Here is a 19,302-nt window from a genome sequence, read left to right on the forward strand (position 1 = left end):
GGAGCACAGCCGATGACCCCGCTGTGCCCGATCAGACGTCAAACCTATGTCATTTTTTGCAGGGCTGATGTCTCTGTGACATTTTGAATCACAAAATGGCTCATCAGGAAGGTAAATGTTGTGGGACAGGACCTAAATGTAAGGCATAATGCACTCCAATCATGCCACCTTTTGCCTAAAACCCACGCTCCTCCTGAGATGCCCACAGCAGTCCTGAGCTGCCCACCATCTCCTGGAAAAGGGGAAACATAACCCCTCCCATTTTTAAAAAAGGAAAAAAGGAAGCCCCAGGGAACCACAGGCCAGTCAGTCTCACCTCTGTGCTCAACAAGATCACGGAGCAGATCCTCCTGGAAACTATGCTAAGGCACACGGAAAACAAGCAGGTGATTGGTGACAGTCAGCATGGCTTCACTAAGGGCAAATCGTGTCTGACAAATTCGGCAGCCCTCTACAACAGGGTCACAGCATTGGTGGAAAAGGGAAGAGCAACTGGCATCATCTACTTGGACTTGCGCAAAGCACCTGATGCTGTCCTGCATGACATCCGTGTCTCTAAATTGGAGAGACATGGATTTGATGGAAGGACCACTCGCTGGATAAGGAATTGTCTGGATGGTCGCACCCAAAGAGTTGTGGTCAACAGCTCGATGTCCAAGTGGAGACTGGTGACAAGTGGCGTTCCTCAGGGTTCAGTACTGGGACCAGTGTTGTTTAACATCTTTGTCGGAGACATGACAGTGGGACTGAACAAGTTTGACAATGACACCAAGCTGTGTGGTGCAGTTGACATGCTGGAGGGAAGGGATGCCATCCAGAGGGACCTTGACAGGCTTGAGAGGTGGGCCCATGCCAACCTCATGAAGTTCAACATGGCCAAGTGCAAGGTCCTGTGCATGGGTTGGGATCTAAAGCACAAATACAGGATGGGACAAGAATGGATTGAGATCAGCTCTGAAGAGATGGACTTTGGGGTGCTGGTAGACGAGAAGCTTAACAGGACCCAGCAATGTGAGCTTGCAGCCCAGAAAGCCAATCATGTCCTGGGCTGCATGAAAAGAAGCATTAGCAGCAAGTCGAGGGATGTGAGTCTCCCCCTCTACTCTGCTCTCATGAGACCCCACCTGGAGTACTGTGACCAGCTCTGGAGCCCCCGACATAAGAAAGACATGGACCTGTTGAAGTGGGTCCAGAGGAGGGCCCACGAAGATGGTCAGAGGGCTGGAACACCTCCCCTGTGAGGACAGGCTGAAAGAGTTGGGGTTGTTCAGCCTGGAGAAGAGAAGGCTCCAGGGAGACCATATAGCAGCCTTCCAGTACCTAAAGGGGGCCTACAGGAAAGATGGCAAGGTACTTTTTAGCAGGGAGTGTAGTGATAGGACGAGGGGTAATGGTTTTAAGCTGAAAGAGGGTAGATTTAGATTAGATATTAGGAAAAAAAATTTTACCATGAGGGTGGTGAGGCACTGGAACAGGTTGCCCAGAGAAGCTGTGGATGCCTCTTCCCTGAAGGTGTTCAAGGCCAGGCTGCATGAGGCTTTGAGCAACCTGGTCTAGTGGAGGATGTCTCTGCCCATGGCAGGGAGTTAGAACTAGATGACCTTTAAGGTCTCTTCCAACCAAAACTATTTTATGATCCATGAATGATCGTCAACCAGGCTTAGTCCTCCTCTACCCCTTGTTCACAGCAGAGCCTGCAGCATGCTTCAAGTCCAGGAGTTCATCAAGCACACATGAGAGATTTTCCCAAATAATCACAGTGCTCAAAGAAAAAATAATTGTTTTAAGTGCAGCACAGCAGCCTTTCTTTTTACAGGCGCACTTCACATTGCTCTTCTTCAGATGCTGAGCCCTTGCCCCACCACATGCACACACCCACTGCGTGTATTAAAATTAACCACTATAAAGAGGAATGGCTTGATGCTCTGCATCACAATGGAAATGGAGAAATTCCCAAGGGCTTGTCCTATTCAGATGTGAATTCCCACAGCCACCTTGTGCTGTCTCTCCCTCAGTTTCACCAGCTGTGAAGTGTACCCAGCTGTATAGACCTGACCTCACTTCAACACCTTCTGTACGGTTCACTTATTGCAACTGCTTTGGATGATTTCTGTTTGTAGGATCCTTTAGCTACTGAGGAGGATGCTCTTGTGGTAGGCGTTGAGTTTCCTCACTCACTCCAGCCAAGGAGTGGTGACTGCAAACATGTGTGGCAATGGCGGCCAACGTGCTCTACACAGGGCACTGCTCTTTTACTGATTGCTTTTGCAATTTTAGAGTTAACAGCACTTCTGGGAAGCAGAAGGCTGTACTTTTGTAAGGAAAAGCCTATCTAGACAAAGGTAGGGAGATGTTTCTGCTTGCAGATATGAGTCGGCAACTTTAAAATTATGAAAAGGTCTTTTTATTTCTTTGGTTTTATGTTTATGTTTTCATGGGTGGTTTTTAAAGAAAATCCCAATGTACGAATTGAAAAGCATTCTCAGTTCTGACAGTTTTCATTTAGAACTTATGACGAAACCATATATGCAATGCTAGTCCATTTTTAGTGTCATTGGAGGAGAGAAAAGCATGTTTTTTTCCAAGATTTAAGTGTACATTTCAGATGGGTTTCCAGGCTGAAAGACTAATATTTTATATTTACACCATAAGCTACTTGCCTTCCAAGCGAGGAAATACTTTCCAATATCTTCAGAAAGCTGCCAGCCCCACTCCTGCCCAGGGACCCAGTGGCACTGACTGATGCACCACCCAAGTCCACATAGCTATCCCACGCTAGGCAGCTCCTCCACCACCCCAGAAGCCTCTGAAAAAGCCCATTCTGCATTTTGTTCAGGTTGAAGGTTCAATTCTCCTTGCTCTCACACAAGCCTCAGCGAGACCCACCTAGGCGGAGGGAAGGTTTACCCTTATGCTTTCATGTACCAAGACATCAGTGCTCCAGAGTCAGCACAAGGGTACCTGCAAGTCTTGTTTTTTGAACTTGCACCATCCCGGTTGCCTCTCCTGTACTCTCCTGTATTAAAAAGATTAATGGCCAAGACTTAAAATGCAACCAAGTCAACGCGATGACTTGGCCATCAACCACAACAGGGAAATATTTCACAGGCAGCTTTGACATCAGATTTGACATGACTATCTGTGGCATAAATCCCTGAAGAGACACCAGCATTGGGAGCACAGCGCAGAACAGCCTGGGTAATGTGTTCTCAGAGTGCTGCATCCAATTTTCTCTATTTAAAAAAACCCTATAGCCATGGACAGCCTAAGTCTAGCTTGATAAATTAGGTGTGGAATACAGCCCCAGCCCAGCAAGGATACACCATCTGATAGCTGAGCTATGAATACTGCCTGAACTATTTCTTGTAACGTGCAATCTCACACGCTGCAGGCAGCTGCCAATACCATTTCTGAAAGGATTTTTTTAAAGTGGGAAGTTCAATATTTAGGATGCAGATCTAGAGGATTTACGTAAGGATGGACTTTGGATTTCTTTTCAGTGGTTCCCAGCAAAATCAACCCTGGTAAGTTCAGCGAGGCCATGGTTTTACCATCTGATGTTTTCAACTAAGTAGTGGATAAAACTGGCTAACATAGGGCTATGCCATACTGGCACACCAAGCACTTCTTCAGACACACATTGCAAGATGAATAGTTTTCATAGTAGGACTTCCACATTCCCAGTGCTAGAGCTTTACTTGTTCTTCATCAGCTTTCCCCATCCCTCCACTCTCTGCTGGCCTTTGCTGGAGACTGCCCTACCCATGGAGTTTGTACCACGGAAAAATTTAAATCAGGGACATTTCCCTATTTATCTTCTTACTGAAATTGTTCTATGGGTATAATCTGTACAACAGACATGTCTGTACCAGTTATGAAGGTGCTTTGTATGAGTTCATGTTATTTTATAGCAGTGGAACATTCCTCTCATTAAGAGGGTTGTATCATATTAATCAGACAGGCATACTAATAACTATCCAAAGCATGAAACAAAATTCAGATAATAACCCAAACCCTTCCCATTAATCACAAATGACTACAGGCTACAATTTGCACATGTGTGCATGTGCAGGGGACATGTCTGTTTTTGTGTGTGTGTGCATGCGTGTGAGGCAGGCAGAAAAAGAAAAAGAAGCAATAGCCCATGGGAGTTTCCTATGGGATTGCTCTGCACACAGGGAAAAGCAGTGAAGCAAAGTGAAAAGAAGGTTAAAACCAGACACATATCCATCAACTCAATTAAGACTCAAGGGGAAAAGCTAAAGGCTGCTGGGTGGTACAGGCAGTTAATGCTCCTCCAAGACAGAGTGGTAGAGGAAACACTGGAGAAGGAACTTTGCTGCCATGTGAGCAGAATTAATGGGTGGTTCTGGACTGACTGAGCTGCTAAACTGCCGCTTCTCAATGAGTTGTTAATGGGGACCATGGAGAGTTAGGAAGTAATGAGGACTTTGTCAATACAGCTGTGGATAAAAGTGGGTAAGGAACCACTTAAGGAAAAAAAACATCACACAAATCTGCAACTACGGATTCTGCGCTTTCCGGTACTTAAGAAATTACTTGCAGTAATTTTGGAAGTGTTATACAGGCTGGGAAGCAAAACATAACCACGGGACAGATCCTTTTATTAAACCAGAAGTGGCAAGCAAGAAAAAAATCTTGGTAACAGTGGTCTCATCTGCAATTTCCTCTTTTTTTTTTTTTTAATTCCCAGGAAAGCAAAAGAATGAACAAACCTAAATAATCTGCAGCTGCATGCAGGTGGAAGCGCCGGAGGAGCACCGCTGTCACAGACAACACCCAGCACAAGACAAATGTCCCAGCTGCATCCCAGCTGGGTGCATTAGGAAAGGGCGTCCCCACAAACAGGTCCAAACCCCCTCCTCTACCTCCAACACCTGCCAAAATAGCCATCTACATGGTACCCAAGGCCATTAGGTAACCCACCCCAGCAAGACTGGCTTGTGTTGATGCCAACAACACAGCCAAAAAATCAGAGGGTTTCTTCCAAAGTGACCAGAGTGAAAGAAGAATATGAAGTTGGGGTAGGAAGGGGTCACACATCCATCTTATGGTTGGGTTTGTCTGGCATTTAGGAAGTGGGGAATCTTTTCCAGGTTTTCTGAGCAATCCTGGCCACTTTCCACCTCCTCCCTCTCCCATGAAGGCAGCCCCACTGCAAGAGCCTCACTGTATAATCATTTTCCTGTTCTATTTTATGTAAAGACAAACACTGTTAAAAACACAGCGCATTCTCATTTCTTTACCTCCATGAAGAGCAAACACAGAGAAATGGTCCCTAGAAAATACTCCTTAGAAACAAAGCTCCGGATTATTCAAAGGTAAACATCCCATTTTACTCGTCCCCCAAGACTTTGAGGGAGGTATACCTTCCTATGCTAAAAAGTGCTAAACCAGGCAGGTTTGCATCGGTTGTGCAGATTACACTTCGGATTCCCGCCCATATCCAGCTTCTGCAGGTGGACATGCAGAGCCTTTGCAGCTCCCTAATTCAACCCATTTCAGAGCTGAAATCCAGGTGGGCTGGAGATGAGTGGGAAGGATGTGAGCAGCTCTCACACGGCCATCGAGCTCTGCAAGTGCCAAGGGAGATCTCTGGCCGCAACCTGCAACCCCCTCCACCCTAGGCATGCATGGTCAGAGAGGAGGGGGCCAAGACAGTAGCCAAGTTGGCTTCATATGGGACAGGAACGACCCGTTTTTTCATGGAATTACAGTCTACAGCCACATCCACACAGCCCTGGCTTCTCTGCACCAGCAGGGACACAGACAGGCCAAGGATGGGGAAAGATACCTGGACCTCCTTGCTTCCTTCTGGGCTTCTTCCAAAATAAAAGCAATTGTTGCAGTTGGAGACAAAGAGAAGGAATAAGGCATGTAGACAAGGCACAAAGCTTGCAAATATTCTGCATATAAAAATGTCACGTTAAACCCCCTCCCCTGCAACACACAAAACCCCATCACAGAAACCAAAACCACTAGAAAAAAGTCACGGACCACAAAGCACGATTGCATGTAAGAAAAGGATGGGAAATGGGTAAGGAAGGCTCCTCAGAGCACTAAGGAGAAGTCAGCTTCACTGGTCTCCTTTCTGAGCAGCACAGGATGGTTACATCCAGCTGGTGAAGCTCCAGAGCACAAGCCCATGGAAATATCCACGCCTACATTTAACCCTACATCGCTCCCACTCCAGCGCTAAGTACTAACGCATGTTTGATTAGGCAACAGGAAGAGTATCTGCTCCTTCCAGAAGTGACCACAAGCTCTTGGCAATAACACCGAGTACTTGCTCTGGCCCTAACCGCACACCAGAGTTCTTAAACTCGCCTGCCAAAGGAAGACGTCTTGCCAGACAGAGTACTCAAAATAAGGCAAAGACGAACAATCGCTGTAAATAATCAGTGTTTCATGTTCTCTACAAAGAGAACGTGTATTAAGGTGACCTCAGAGAAAGGAAAACCTATTAAAGAAAATGCTAAAAAGTGATTTTTCAAATATTCCTTCCCTTTTCACTTTCCACAGGGAAGCCTGCAGAAATCTTACAAAACCAGAGCCTCAGCTTTATTCACCTTTATATTCCCACTGGTTCCAGAGGCATTACTCCCACAGATGGGGAACTACAGATTAGGTGAGGGAATTTTCTAACTTCAGTTATTTTTTGTGCATACTAACCAACACTCGGACACGAGGTAGGCCTTCCACAATAACAAGGTTGGCTGACAAATCATGAAATTAAAAATAGTTTAGAAAAAATTAGAAAATTCTGGATTCTTGTCATTTCCCTTCTGGCTTTTTTTCATCATTTGGAAACAATAGAACAAAAAGCGACAAATACGCTCACCGAGCAACTCAAACTTGAAAAGAAACAGGATGCCATCCAAAGGCAAATGGCAAAATTCCCGGTAACATCATTAACGCCAGACTTTCATCTTGTGTGCTTTCTGTGAATCGATACAAAATCATTTCAATGAAGATATCATATTGTATGCCATTTACGATTACACATACGATGAGACTCTCAAATGCTGCTTTTGAGATTAAGACCTCATACTGAAACAATAACCAACCCTGCACACATGGCTCTCAGGGCACATGTGCAGATAAGAGCAGCTCACATGTACAGTGTGACATAAATGTTGGATGTAAATGTGGAGCCCAGCTTAAAAAAGCAGATTGCATTTGCATCACCACGATACCCACCCTAAAAATGAATACCCAGCATTCTGCAAGCACCAGCCACTCCTCTCATCTTCGTACTGAGGAAGCCTGGTTTAGGACTGGTACGAAGTGTGAGAGGGAAACAGCACACATGTGGAGGCTTGTGTTACTAGAGGGTTTGCTAGGCTTCTGACAGGAGATGGCTTTATTTTCTTGGTTGGCGAACTGTCCCAGTTGCTTTTTGCAGTGCCCAGGTGCAGAGCTGCCAGGTGCTGGGCACCCTGCCCACTGGAAGGCATTTAGTAATCCCATTGATGGCTTTTAGTGGCATCTCCTCCTCACCTTACAGCAGACCCTGAGTCAGGATGGGGCCTCAGGCATGCATCCTCTGCCCTTGTCGTCCGTGGGCAGGGACAACAGCAGCACACCTAAAGCCTGCCACGTCCCCGTCCAAGGCAGCCCTGAGTTTATTCCCATGCCTGGGTACTCAGCACGGCTGAAGACCAGCATCTGTAACGATCTCTCCTTTCTACACACTACTCTATTCATTTTCCACTTCTCCAGTCTCTGCTGTCAAGCCCTATTAACGTGTAGAAAAAACACATTTAAACCCAAACCTGCTAGGCCAGAAATAGAAGTTCCCATTTTCTTTTCCAAAACACAGAATAGCTGAGCAACAACGAAAGGAAAAGGAAATCTCTCCCAAGTGCACATCTGGAACCAATTTGCTGTATGTAGCCACTGGGTGTCACTTTTGATATATATTGGGTCAGCCACGCAGCGCTTCGGTGAGAGAAATGGATTTCAAAGAGGTGATCCTAAACCAAACCAGACTGCTCCACAGCCTCTCACGCGCAAGCTGTAATTAGCAATTAGCCAGCCAGGCTGATTTATTAACGAAATGTCTTCACCATGACACTCAGCACTGTGCAGTGGCTCTTACCTCTCGGTCTGCAGCGTGACTTTTGACGGCTCCACGTTGGGGTTTTCCCACTCCATTTGTGGACAGTGCATGAAGTAGCAGAGGGTGTACAGAGCCTCCGGCTCCCAGTAGAGTGATCCCTGCTTCTGGTGCATCGGCGTCCCGTTCCCATGCTGCTTGGCGTTGAGGGGCTGGAGGTGGTGCATTGCTCGAGACACCAGGTCACCTGGAAAAAGGCAAAAGCTGGGTGAATGCCAGGCTTTTTGGCTGCCTCTCCCCAAAGTTCTCAAACCAAAAGGCGTACCAAGTTCATTTTGCCTTCCGTTTAACCTCACATATGCAAACAGTAAAGGGTAGGACAGGATCGTGTGGACTGCTCACCATCAAGTCAGACTTTGCCTGGTGGTTTATGCTGCACAGCATGACATACCTAGGCTGCAGGCCAGCCCCTGAAGGCCTGGGGGAGATGGGTTTCTGCAAATCGGGTGTGTCAGCAGCGTCAGGCTGGCCCATCTCCGCACCACCAGAAGAGCCAGTACACCGGGGCTGGGGTCACAGCTACCTACAGGCAGCCCTTGGACACTGCCAAAACCCCAGAGTCCCAGTGGGGATGCTGCAGCATGACACCAAAAGCCGTATGCTCTTGGGTAGAGAGTGGCAGGGAGACACAGCCCCTTGCAATGAGGAAGGAGGCAGTCAGATAACACACAGACCACTGTGGGAGCATGTGAAGGGACATGTGGATGAAGAAAAAAGGGGGGAAAAAGTTCCTAAAATACAATATCAGAAATGTTCAATCAAAATTACAATTTGTAAGCCCAGGATGGGCCCGGAAAACATCATGTTAGCAGAAGAGCAAAACCTGTGAAGTAGGCTTGCCCAGCCACTCAGGTTTCCAGAGAACAGAAAATGGTTCAAGAGAAAGATTCTTGTCACCTCCCCTACGCTGTGCCGACAAGGTTCTGGGCACTTCCTCGCAGGGTGGGTATGGGAAACCAGCCATAATACGCAGACTGGGGTCAGCAAAGCCAGCAAGCAAGATCAGCAGGCAAATATATGGGCAAGCAGCAGCGAGTCTCCTAGCACAGTACTGATTGTAACTAATTAACTACTGCATCTCCCTCCGAGGCAGTGAATTTTAGGTTTGTTGACTAGTGACCACTCTATCAAAGGCACAGAAACAATTGTGGTGATAAACTGCCTGTTTTCACATGTTCAAATCACTCTGAGAGTGCTTTGGGGGAAAATAATGATCTCAGATCAAATCAGATGGTTTGTTTTAAATGAAAATCTGAGCAAGAGCCCTTTGGGTCAATCTTAAGCTATACAAAAGAGAGTGATGGGGAAAAGAGGACATATTTTTCCAGTGTTAAAAAGAAGTCACATGCTTTCTCTTATTTGCTTTTCCCAAGTGACCACTGAGCACTGAAACTTGGAAGGAAAAGTTGGAACTGTACACACCAAGGTAAGAACATAAAACTAAAAGGGGGTGGGGGCCAAGGCTGAACAACTAACTCCTGGGCAAAATTAGAGAAAAACCATTTTGACTGTGTGCAAGGCAGAGTACAGATTTTTTTTGTAAAGTCCCACCCCTGTGAACACATCACAGCACATCACGTCCCTCCAGCTTGACTCGCACAGAAAATGATGCTGCTACTATGATAATGTGCACCAGGGAGAACAGAAACTTCTCATTGAAAGATGCTCAGCCCAGTCCTTGAAAAACAAAGCCATGAAGAGAACAAACCATGAAGAGAAGAAAACCGCTGGCATGAGAAAACTGCAGAGTCCATGATTTCAGGGGTTTGACACAATTTTTTGCTGCACTCTGCAATATTCCTCTGATTCAAAGCTTTCATTTAAAAATAGTTTCTGTCTTTTCCATCTTCCAAGAAATTGTCCTGACAGGACCGATCTTGCAGCCCTGCATGCTCATAATTTCCGAGAGAAGCTGTGCATGTGGAAAGCCTGCAGGATCAGGTCCACAGCACAAACAGATGTGCCTCTGAGATGACTCCCCAGCCAAAATAATCTGCAGGCAACCAGAAGCAGCAGGAAAATTTGGGACCCCCTTCACTCAGCCCACTCTGTCACAGCAGACATGCACTGCCAAGCCTAGCACGGGCCGATTTAACTGCGAGCAGCCTTGCTGATAGCACAAGTAAATTCCTCTCTTTTTTTCCAAAAGGCAAAAAAAATGGAGAAGTGCTGGCTGCACCATCCAGCTTTAACAATAATAGCAAAAGCAGAGAAAAAGGAGTTGCATTGAATTCAGCCTTTTCAGACCCAAGCCACTACGGCACTAAAGCATGTGGTTAAATTTAAAAGTACATGACTAGTCTTTGGTGGATTGAGACAGCAGGCACCAGAGAATGCCTCTGACTTCTGCACCCAATCATGAATAAAAATCAGGATGCAATTTAGGCCCAGATTTAGGCAGCAGCATTACTTCATCCCCATTCTTCCTCAAGCGCTGGGGCAATGCGACTTCGATGACACATCCAGCACCAGAGGAAGCTGCACGGTAAGGAGGGACAGCAGCAGCAAGAATGACGTAGGCAGGGTGGGCAGCTCAGCATCGCTGCTGATGCAAGGCTGGAAGAACTTGAGCCTCACTGAAATGAACAGCAAAGCTCCCATCCATTTCACTATGACCAGGACTTCATCCTTTTATTCTGTATTTCCTTAACTGCTTCTTAAGAAACCCAAACCAATTCATGTCATTAAAGCAGAATTAATGTTTTTTTTATGTTTAAGCCTCATTTAATTACACTATACCAAGAACTGATTGGCTTAGATCTTGCTTTTGCCTTTACTGTGTTATCTCTGGTTACATTTCAGATAATTTCTACATTAACAATCATTATAATATTCCTCTATCAGAGCCAACTCAAGGCTTAAATAAGCAATACCTATAAAGCATTGAGCTTCACAGAGGACAGTAAGTAAGCATATAAAACTGCATTATGAACCTGGTACCCAACAGGCAGAGCATTGGAGGGATGACAGGAATCTCGGCTCTCTATTTCATTCCGCAATGTAACCTCAGACCAGACCAGCCACCGTATGCCTTCGTGCCCTTTTCCTCCTCCAGCCATGTCCAGTTACGGTGCAAATTCTTCAGGGAAGAGACCATGCCTTAGCATATCTGTGCACCAGGATCAGTGCCAAGAAGGGAGGAGGGAGCTGACAGGCACACGCACACACTGTACGGCAGTATTTATGCATACTCTGTAAAATGTAGCATAGTGCAACATCTGGTTTGAGATGCACACGTATTGTTTCAATCCCTACCACATTTTGCTGCTTCTATTCTTCCTTGCTAATGTACTTTTTTTTTTTTTTTTCCCTGTTTTCTTCCAAAGAATATACCATGAGTTAAAACTCTCTTTGACCCTGGCCAGAGCACCCCAAAGCCCACGGACATGAAACCAGCTCCATGATGGGACACACTGGTCTGGTCTCCAGCAGTCAAGCCAAGTCAAGACTCACCTGGGGAACCCAACCTATATTTGCCCTCCTTGCCAGCTGTAAAAGCCATAGTGTTATCTGAACACTGAGGGCAACCTTGAACTTGTGGCCAAGTATAGAGAGGGAAAACCCCTTCATCATGCTGTGTCAGCCATCTCTGCTCTTCAGAGCCGTGTTCACCACAGCAACGCTCTACAAGGTGATGTCACCTGCTCACAGCATTGCCAGCTCTTCTACATCTTTTTGGGCCCCGAAAACATGTCTCAGATACATCCACTGAGTGCATCGGGAAGGCCAATAAATTCCCAAGTGCATAATTTCCAAAAAAGACATAAAAAATAACAGCAGCTGAGTCAATCTTGTAACGGCAGGGACACGGCTCCCGAGTGCTGTGGTGTCATGACACAAGGGGCTCGGCAGGAATCCCACCCTCGCCGTCCCCTGCGCTCATTCTTGCCCCTGTACCACCGCCTGAAACCCATCTGAGGAACAGACTGGGGAGCTGATCTGCCTGACAAAAGACCCTGCCAATTTTATTTTGTTTTTAATTTAAACCAAATAAACACTTCCACAATTTATGCAACATAAGCCAAGCCAGCCAACGCACAAACAGCTCTGCTAGCAGAGCCAGGAAGAGGAAGACACCATGTTGTGCGGGATAGACACCAAAAAAAAAAAAAAAAAGATGGGGGTATATTTGAGGATATTTTTGTTGCTGTAGCTGGGAAGCCAGAACTGAAAGGCAGGCTCCCAGGGTGCTACAAAGGCAGAAGCGGCAAGCTCCAGGCTGGCACTGCCTTGCATCCCTGGGTCAGGATGGGGAAGAGCTCTGCCAGCGCTGCTCCACACTGGAGCTTGACAGCCTGGAGGAGAAACACCGTGCCTCGCACACCAGCTAGCAAAGGACCCATGAAGCCATCATTGCACCACAGCATGTGGAGAGTTGCTGCTGTACCTACCAGCCTTTCATCCTTTCCGTGACTAAAGCAGGACTTGCCCATCACTGCTGCTGTCAGTTCAGCACAGCTTATGAACCAAGGTCCACATACATTTGAATGCACATGTTGTGACACAGGCCTGGTTTAAGGCAATACTGAACATTTAAGGAACAGCTTCACTGACTTCAAGCCAAAGATGTGATGTGACAGGGAAAGTTAAGCTGCTCCAGATGTACAGGGCTGGTATATTCAACAACATACAGCACACAACTGGACAGCTTGAGCCCTCTACATAGTGAACATCTAAGCATTGTTTTTACTGTATTTGGCTTTGGTAAAAGCCATTATCACTGCACTTACTAGTTTACAGCCCGAAGTTTGAAAACTAACACATCCATTTCCCATTTTGTAACAGAGCAGGGGGAAGAAAGAAGAACAGGAAAAAGAGAAGGAAGAAATAGAAAAGGATAGATGGCCAATGCCCACTTCAAGCTTTCTGAGGGATTTTATAGTCTGTCATGATGGACCTGATGTTGCAAACACTCCCGCCTAGGAGCAGACTCGCTGCTTTCAGAGGGATAAACTTCCACAGCCCAAAATGGCTGGGTGAGTGTTTGCACAACCATGACGCAGAGGTCAATGATGGTGCACTGATCCTTATAAGGCCACTCCCTATGACACCTACCTCGAGGTTTTTTTGTTCCAAAAACACGTTCTAAAACCACAAGAACAACTTAACGACCATATTTTTGCACACTGAAAACAAGCCACACAGTTCTTTGGCCTGTGTCTTTCCTTCAAAGCCCAGGTGAGGGAGGAGGATCTGTTTCCACCGCAGCCCTCTTCCCACATGACATCCCATTAGGGCACTGTGCGAAGCAGTAGCAGGACATTTCTAGCACGACAGTATCCTGCAGGTAGCTCCCATCCATTTGATAATGCTGATCTGATCATCCTTCCAGCTGTCCATGACTCCAATGTGTGCAGCCTGCTCTGGGGAATCACGCCCTGTGGCAGGGCATGTTGACAGCAGCAGTGTCACTGCTTTGCTGGGCCACCTAGGGGAACATTTTCTCCTTCAAAGAGGGGGCCAGAGCCATAGCCTGGAGTTGTCTCTATCCTTCAGAGCCCTTAATGTCCTCCTGTGTCCTGTCCAGACCATGAAAAGAAGGAGTATTGGTCAGTGAGCTGTGGTCCAGACACAAACTTCATGTCATGGCCAGTAACTTCCAAAGTTTGCCCCCTTGTGAGCCAGGTGCAAAACTCGCTTTCTTGACCTGGATTCATTTCACACCTCAGTATAGAAGTCTTGAATCTATGGATTTGCTCACAACCAGCTCTGGGGAGACTGCATTGAAAACATGAGTTTTAACCCTGATAATAAACAATGGTCTATTCAATCAGACTGCTACCTGGCCATCCTGCATCCTTCCAATACTGTAGCTAAGTCTCTCTCCCTTTCTACCTCCCTCTTGCCTCCAGTTTCTGCACTGAAGCTCACCCCAGCATATGCCTGTAAGTGCACAAATGCAGGTGAATACAAGTAGTTGAACTGTGTCTCCCATGCCACGGCAAACCGTCTCCAGCCATCCACTCAGTCAGTCGCCCGAGCCAGCCCCACACTCCTGATTTCAGCTGCGCTGTTCCTCCATGTTTCCACTGCCTCCAGTGTTGCATCAATCTCTACATTTCAAAAGTCAGCTGAGCAAAAACTGCTCGAGCAAAACCTTTCCTCAAATGATTTATTGGAGGTTTTTCTGTCGTTAACTCAAGATGACCCGTCTATGTCAGGAAAGGACTGTGCAGAGAGCTAGGGTGGCTGCACACACTAGGAAGTGTTTAGCATGTATTTCACTGTGCACATTCCCTTAGCACAAAGCATCTTCAAACATAAAGCTATTCTACTCTTGGCACACAGTATTATTCCAGATGCAAGAGCCAGTTGCCTCAGGCTGTGGGCGCACTTGGGGTGCCATAACCCACAGTCAATGGAGCATCCCACGTGCAACAGATTCACCATCAAGCTCACCTTGCAGAAACATCCCCACCTCTGCTTGCCCACGTCGTACCCCTGTGTTAATTTACTACCCCAGGCAACATTTCTTCTCCAAACAGACATTCATTTCTCCCACAGAAGAGCAAACGAAGGAGCTGTGGTCCCAAACTCTGAATACAGGGCTGAAAGACAGGACCAGGATACAAGCAGCCCATTTCCTAACAGCGGCTTCCCTGTGGCCTCCCGCAGATCACTTAACCTTTTATCTCCACTTATCCCACCATCACAAGAAGCTTCTATTTATATTACAGAGTAAGCGTTTGTCTGTGATTTAGTGTTTGCAAAGCCTTTGAAGAATGAGAGACTAGGGGTTGGAAACATCCCATAAAAAAGCCACAATAATAATTAAACCTTCTCAAGTTCACATACCTATTATAATAACACTACTACCTTCAAAATCTGCAATCCAATGTGGCAAGCATGATGTTTGTGTTTGATTCCCCTTAAACCACGTCAACTCCAAACAAAACAAGCTTTGACTTGGATGAGCTATTCATCTGCCAAGCTAATGCAGAGCCTTTGCTCTGCAGACCACCACTTCCTTACAGACCACCATTCCTGGTTTTTTTTTTTTTGGCCTGATGTAAACCCATGTCCTCAATTTCTGAATTTAAGAGCCCCCCCATGACTGAGCAGGCCAGCTGAATGGTGCTCACCCTGACCTGACTGATTGCCCCTACTCTGCACAGCAGGGGCAGGGAGAACTGCGAACCTAAGGAAAAGAAAATGCTGTTTTAACCCTGAGCGCATTGTGATGCACAGGAGTTCAGGGGTGAATGGGCGTCTGCACCTCAAGGGTGATGTACACGGGGGAGTGCTGAGCCGATACATCAGTGCATCGGGGAAGGCTGGTGGAGGGTTGGAGCTCCAGCATCTCCCACACACAGAGACAATGCCTTTTGCCTCTAACCATTAAACCTAAGTGGGTTTAAATTTATGACGTAGAAGTGCCAGGGTAACAAAACCACCTGCATGGATGGGGACAGAGCCCAGCTTGGCCCTCAGGAAGGTGAAGGGGGCTAAGTCTCACCCCATGGGGGAAACCCTCAAAGGAGTGCTGACAGCAGACAGGGACCCAACTACGTGATATCTGCCTCTGTTCAACCCCTGTAACCCAAGAAAGAAATCCACCTCCGTGGATTTCACTGCCCCTTTCAGGGCAGTGAAAGGTAAGGTAAAGCCTTAGCAGGGTGTAGACTGGTATTTTCAAATTATCATCCCTCCTACTTAATTTCCACTGATAAATAAATGGATTGCTTTATGGTTTATGATAATGGATATCTCAGGAAGAACGGAAGAGAAACAGGGGTTCATTCGGGGCTATTAAGTAACCTGTAACCCTTCTTGTGCACAGCAGACACTGAATGGAGGCTCAGGTCCATCACTGGGAGGGGGCTGCAAGGGCAACGGAGTAGCAGTTAGGGGAGCCTGCAACCAAGTGGCATTTAATGGAGACAAGAAACTACCTAGCACTTAAGCACCATATTAATCTGTCTTATGTTCTCTGCTGGGGGGTGAAGGGGCACCTCAACAACTTCCCTTTTTAGCTTTTACACACAGAGCAGATGACATGTGAATCACAGTGAGGAGTAACTGCAAACAAGAGGCTCAGAAAGTGGTGGGAGAGTGAGGACACGGAGATCTTGTGCAATAACCCAACAGAGGGTCCCAGAAAACTAAAAAGAGTATCACAACATCTGGAGAGTGCCCACGCAGCCTGCCAGTCTAATGGCCAAACCCTATGTTGAAGGGAGCACTACCGTTGTAATTGCAGGTTTCAGCGAGTACCTCCGCTTAGCTCAGCACTGTGCTGCATGAACCAAAACCGTTCACAGGGAATAAGCTTTGGCATTTCTCTATGGTGCTGCTTAGTCTCAGAAAAATACCTAACAAACAGGGCTTTTGTTCTGCAGTAAATAAGCACAGCACTTACAACAACCCTCCTCCAGATGCCATCCTTCTAGCAAGCACCTTTACACTGGCATTTGCTTCTAAGCCTAGGTTTAACCTCTTATTTATAGGACATGAAACAATTTGTATGGCTCTTGCAGTGCTCCTTCCTGTTGGTTGCAGAGGATTGAGACTAGATGAAAAGGCAAGGGAGGGGATGCTGACTTTCATCATCTCCTCGTCTGGGGCTGTGAGGAGAAATGAAAAACAGTATTGGTATGTGCAATCACATTCCTACTTACACTTGAGCAGCAACCCTTCCTTTCATCCCTAAAAGTGTGCCAAGATCTACTGGGAGGCTGTTATTTTGGAAATATATGCATTCAGCACTGCAGAGGCAAAGAGAGGATGATGGGAAGGGTGGCATTTTTCCAATGTCAAAAATGAAAACCTTGCTGAGACCTGAGTGGTGACATGGAGGAAATTTCAGCCTGAACATCACATCTGGGAGCTGTTCTAAGTTAAACACTGTTCAAAGGCTAAAAAGTCCAAGATCAGCAGTGTTAAGTTGCATCCGCATCTTCAGATTATCCTAATTCAACATAAAAATACCTGCTTGTTGTGGTTAACACTCGGATGACATCCTAAGCCACAGTTTATCCACCTGTGCAGCTCAAGAGACACAACCCTTCTGCAGCCCTACTCATGTGCCTCAGCATGGGGTGGATGTCCCACCTTGGCTGTTGTCGCGGTTTGACCTGGCTGGCAGCCACATACCACACAGCCACTCGCTCACCCTCCCTGCCCTCTTGGGGATGGAGGAGAGAATTAAAGGGGTAAAGGGAAAAGAGACTTGTGGGTTGAGATAAGAACAATTTAATAGCTAAACTACAATCAAATTGAAAATAATTATGATAATAATAATAGTAATATATACAAATGAGTGATACACAGTGAAACTGCTCACCACCTGATGATCAAGACTTAGCCTGTTCCCAGCTAACGATCCCAGTGCAAAGAGTCTTGAAGCCGCAATCCCAGAAAAGAGACAAGAGCCCGAGTGTCCGAAAGAATGAGAACCAACAAAGAGAGCAATCCCAAGACAGAGCGAGGGGGAGAACTTCTAGACAGATCCTCATCTATATACTGGGCATGATGTGCATTATATGGAATATACCATTGGCCAATTTGGGTCTCAATCCTAAACCTAAGGTTGACTCCTGAGCCAGTAATTATGGGCTATGCTCCCTCCAAGCTTCTCCTGTACCTGCACTCTGGGCAAAGCATGAAGTTGAAAAGTCCTTGACTGTCCGGGCAACAGCTATAAACATCAGTATGTCATCAGCCTTCTTCTCAGCACAATCCAAAACATAGCCTCTCAATAGCTAGTATGAAGTTAACTCTGTCCCAGCCAAAAACAGGACAGCCGTACACTTTATGGTCTTCACCCCAAGGCAGTGAGGTAGGAATATTTATCAGCACCAGGACTGGTGCCCAGCACAACCTTAAGGCTCTGCTCCTCCTTGTCACCACCTATGTGCACACACAAGAGAAAGAAGGTCTCTCCTTCATCCAGCAAAACACCAGCGACCTCCAGTTGTCAGCCTCATCCTTTCTGCATTTGTCTCCAAGCTGGCAGCGGTATTTTTAGATGGGTGATGAATAGGTGTGTTGCAGTGTTATGCAGTTAAATATACCATGAATGTTTGTGGATTGCAAACATGCATATAAAGAAGTCAGAAAAAATATTCAAAGGTCAAAATGCAATATCATGGGATCTCTCAGCAGCCAAAGCTCTCCCTAATATTCCTCTCTTTTTCTATTCAGTCTACTTATATTTCACCTTCTGAAGGGGGAGGAAATAAAAGAACTACAAATCTAGAAGAATCCCCGAAACTTCCTGAAAAAAACACAAACGGATCTATTCCCCTTCTTATCTAGGTCTGGTCTGGAAATACAGGAAACTTAAGGAAAAACTGGAGAAAAAAAAAAAAAGGAAAAAAAAGAGTCTTGTGAAATATTTTATGTAAGATTAAACAGTGAAATACTGTCAGGCTACTGTTTAAAATCCTATTATTTTTGCTGTGCTTCAGTTCTTCCCAATGTTCTCTATATAATAAGCATTTCAAATGAAATTACATTATTTTTAAAACACACTGTAGTAGGCAATTACAATTCCTGAATACTAAATGCCAATATAACATAGGCCAGATTTATTGTTGTTCCTTAACTTTCTGCCATGTTCATTATATTTTAATGAATAAGGTTTCACATTAATTTTTCAAGCCTTTTCCCTGGAATCACACATTACCGCTGTAATTGCACTGCAGAATTAGATCTCTATTTACATTCTCCTCTTAAGTCCTGGAGATGAAACCTTCCTTTGATTTTTTTCCCCTAAGTCAGCAACATCGCCTCTTCTTCCGAGTTTGGGGAGAGCGCCCCAGGGCCAGCGGCGCTACCTCGCCCCACTGCCTCCAGGCAGGGCAGGGCTGTCCCAGTGACAACCAGTGCCCGCTGCCTGCTGAGCCTGGGAGATGAGAGCAGAAGCACCACCAGGCTCAGGCAAGCTGGGTTTGCGGGGGACAGGAACAGCATCCATGAGTCTGGTTGCAACTGCCTGGTCAAGAGGAACCCTCAAGGGCAGCTTGGGTTGACCTCCTTCTCTGCAGCATTCCCAGAGGGTGCTACCTTTCCTCTACGGTCGTGTCCACCATCCTACTTTTCCCCAATTTTCTACTGCCTCTGTCACACTCCAGGGAGAAGCAGCTCACCCAAATGGTCTTTTCTAATACACCGACAGCATACATGAACAAATGAAGGGAGCAGACAAATGAGGGCATCAC

General features: G+C 46.2%; 1 protein-coding gene across 1 annotated transcript in view; it reads right to left on the reverse strand.

Annotated features, from left to right (window-relative positions):
• Window positions 1-19,302, reverse strand: part of BTBD11 (BTB (POZ) domain containing 11) — a gene marked incomplete at its 5' end in the record, with an annotated part of 76,476 nt that overhangs the window by 54,073 nt on the left and 3,101 nt on the right. Inside the window, one exon of the mRNA XM_010083153.1 lies at window positions 8,123-8,327. Coding sequence (XP_010081455.1) covers window positions 8,123-8,327 — 205 coding nt within the window. The remainder of the gene's footprint in view (window positions 1-8,122; window positions 8,328-19,302) is intronic.

The sequence above is a fragment of the Pterocles gutturalis genome, unplaced genomic scaffold (genome assembly GCF_000699245.1).
Source record: "Pterocles gutturalis isolate BGI_N339 unplaced genomic scaffold, ASM69924v1 scaffold19585, whole genome shotgun sequence".
In the NCBI taxonomy this organism is placed as follows: Eukaryota; Metazoa; Chordata; class Aves; order Pterocliformes; family Pteroclidae; genus Pterocles; species Pterocles gutturalis.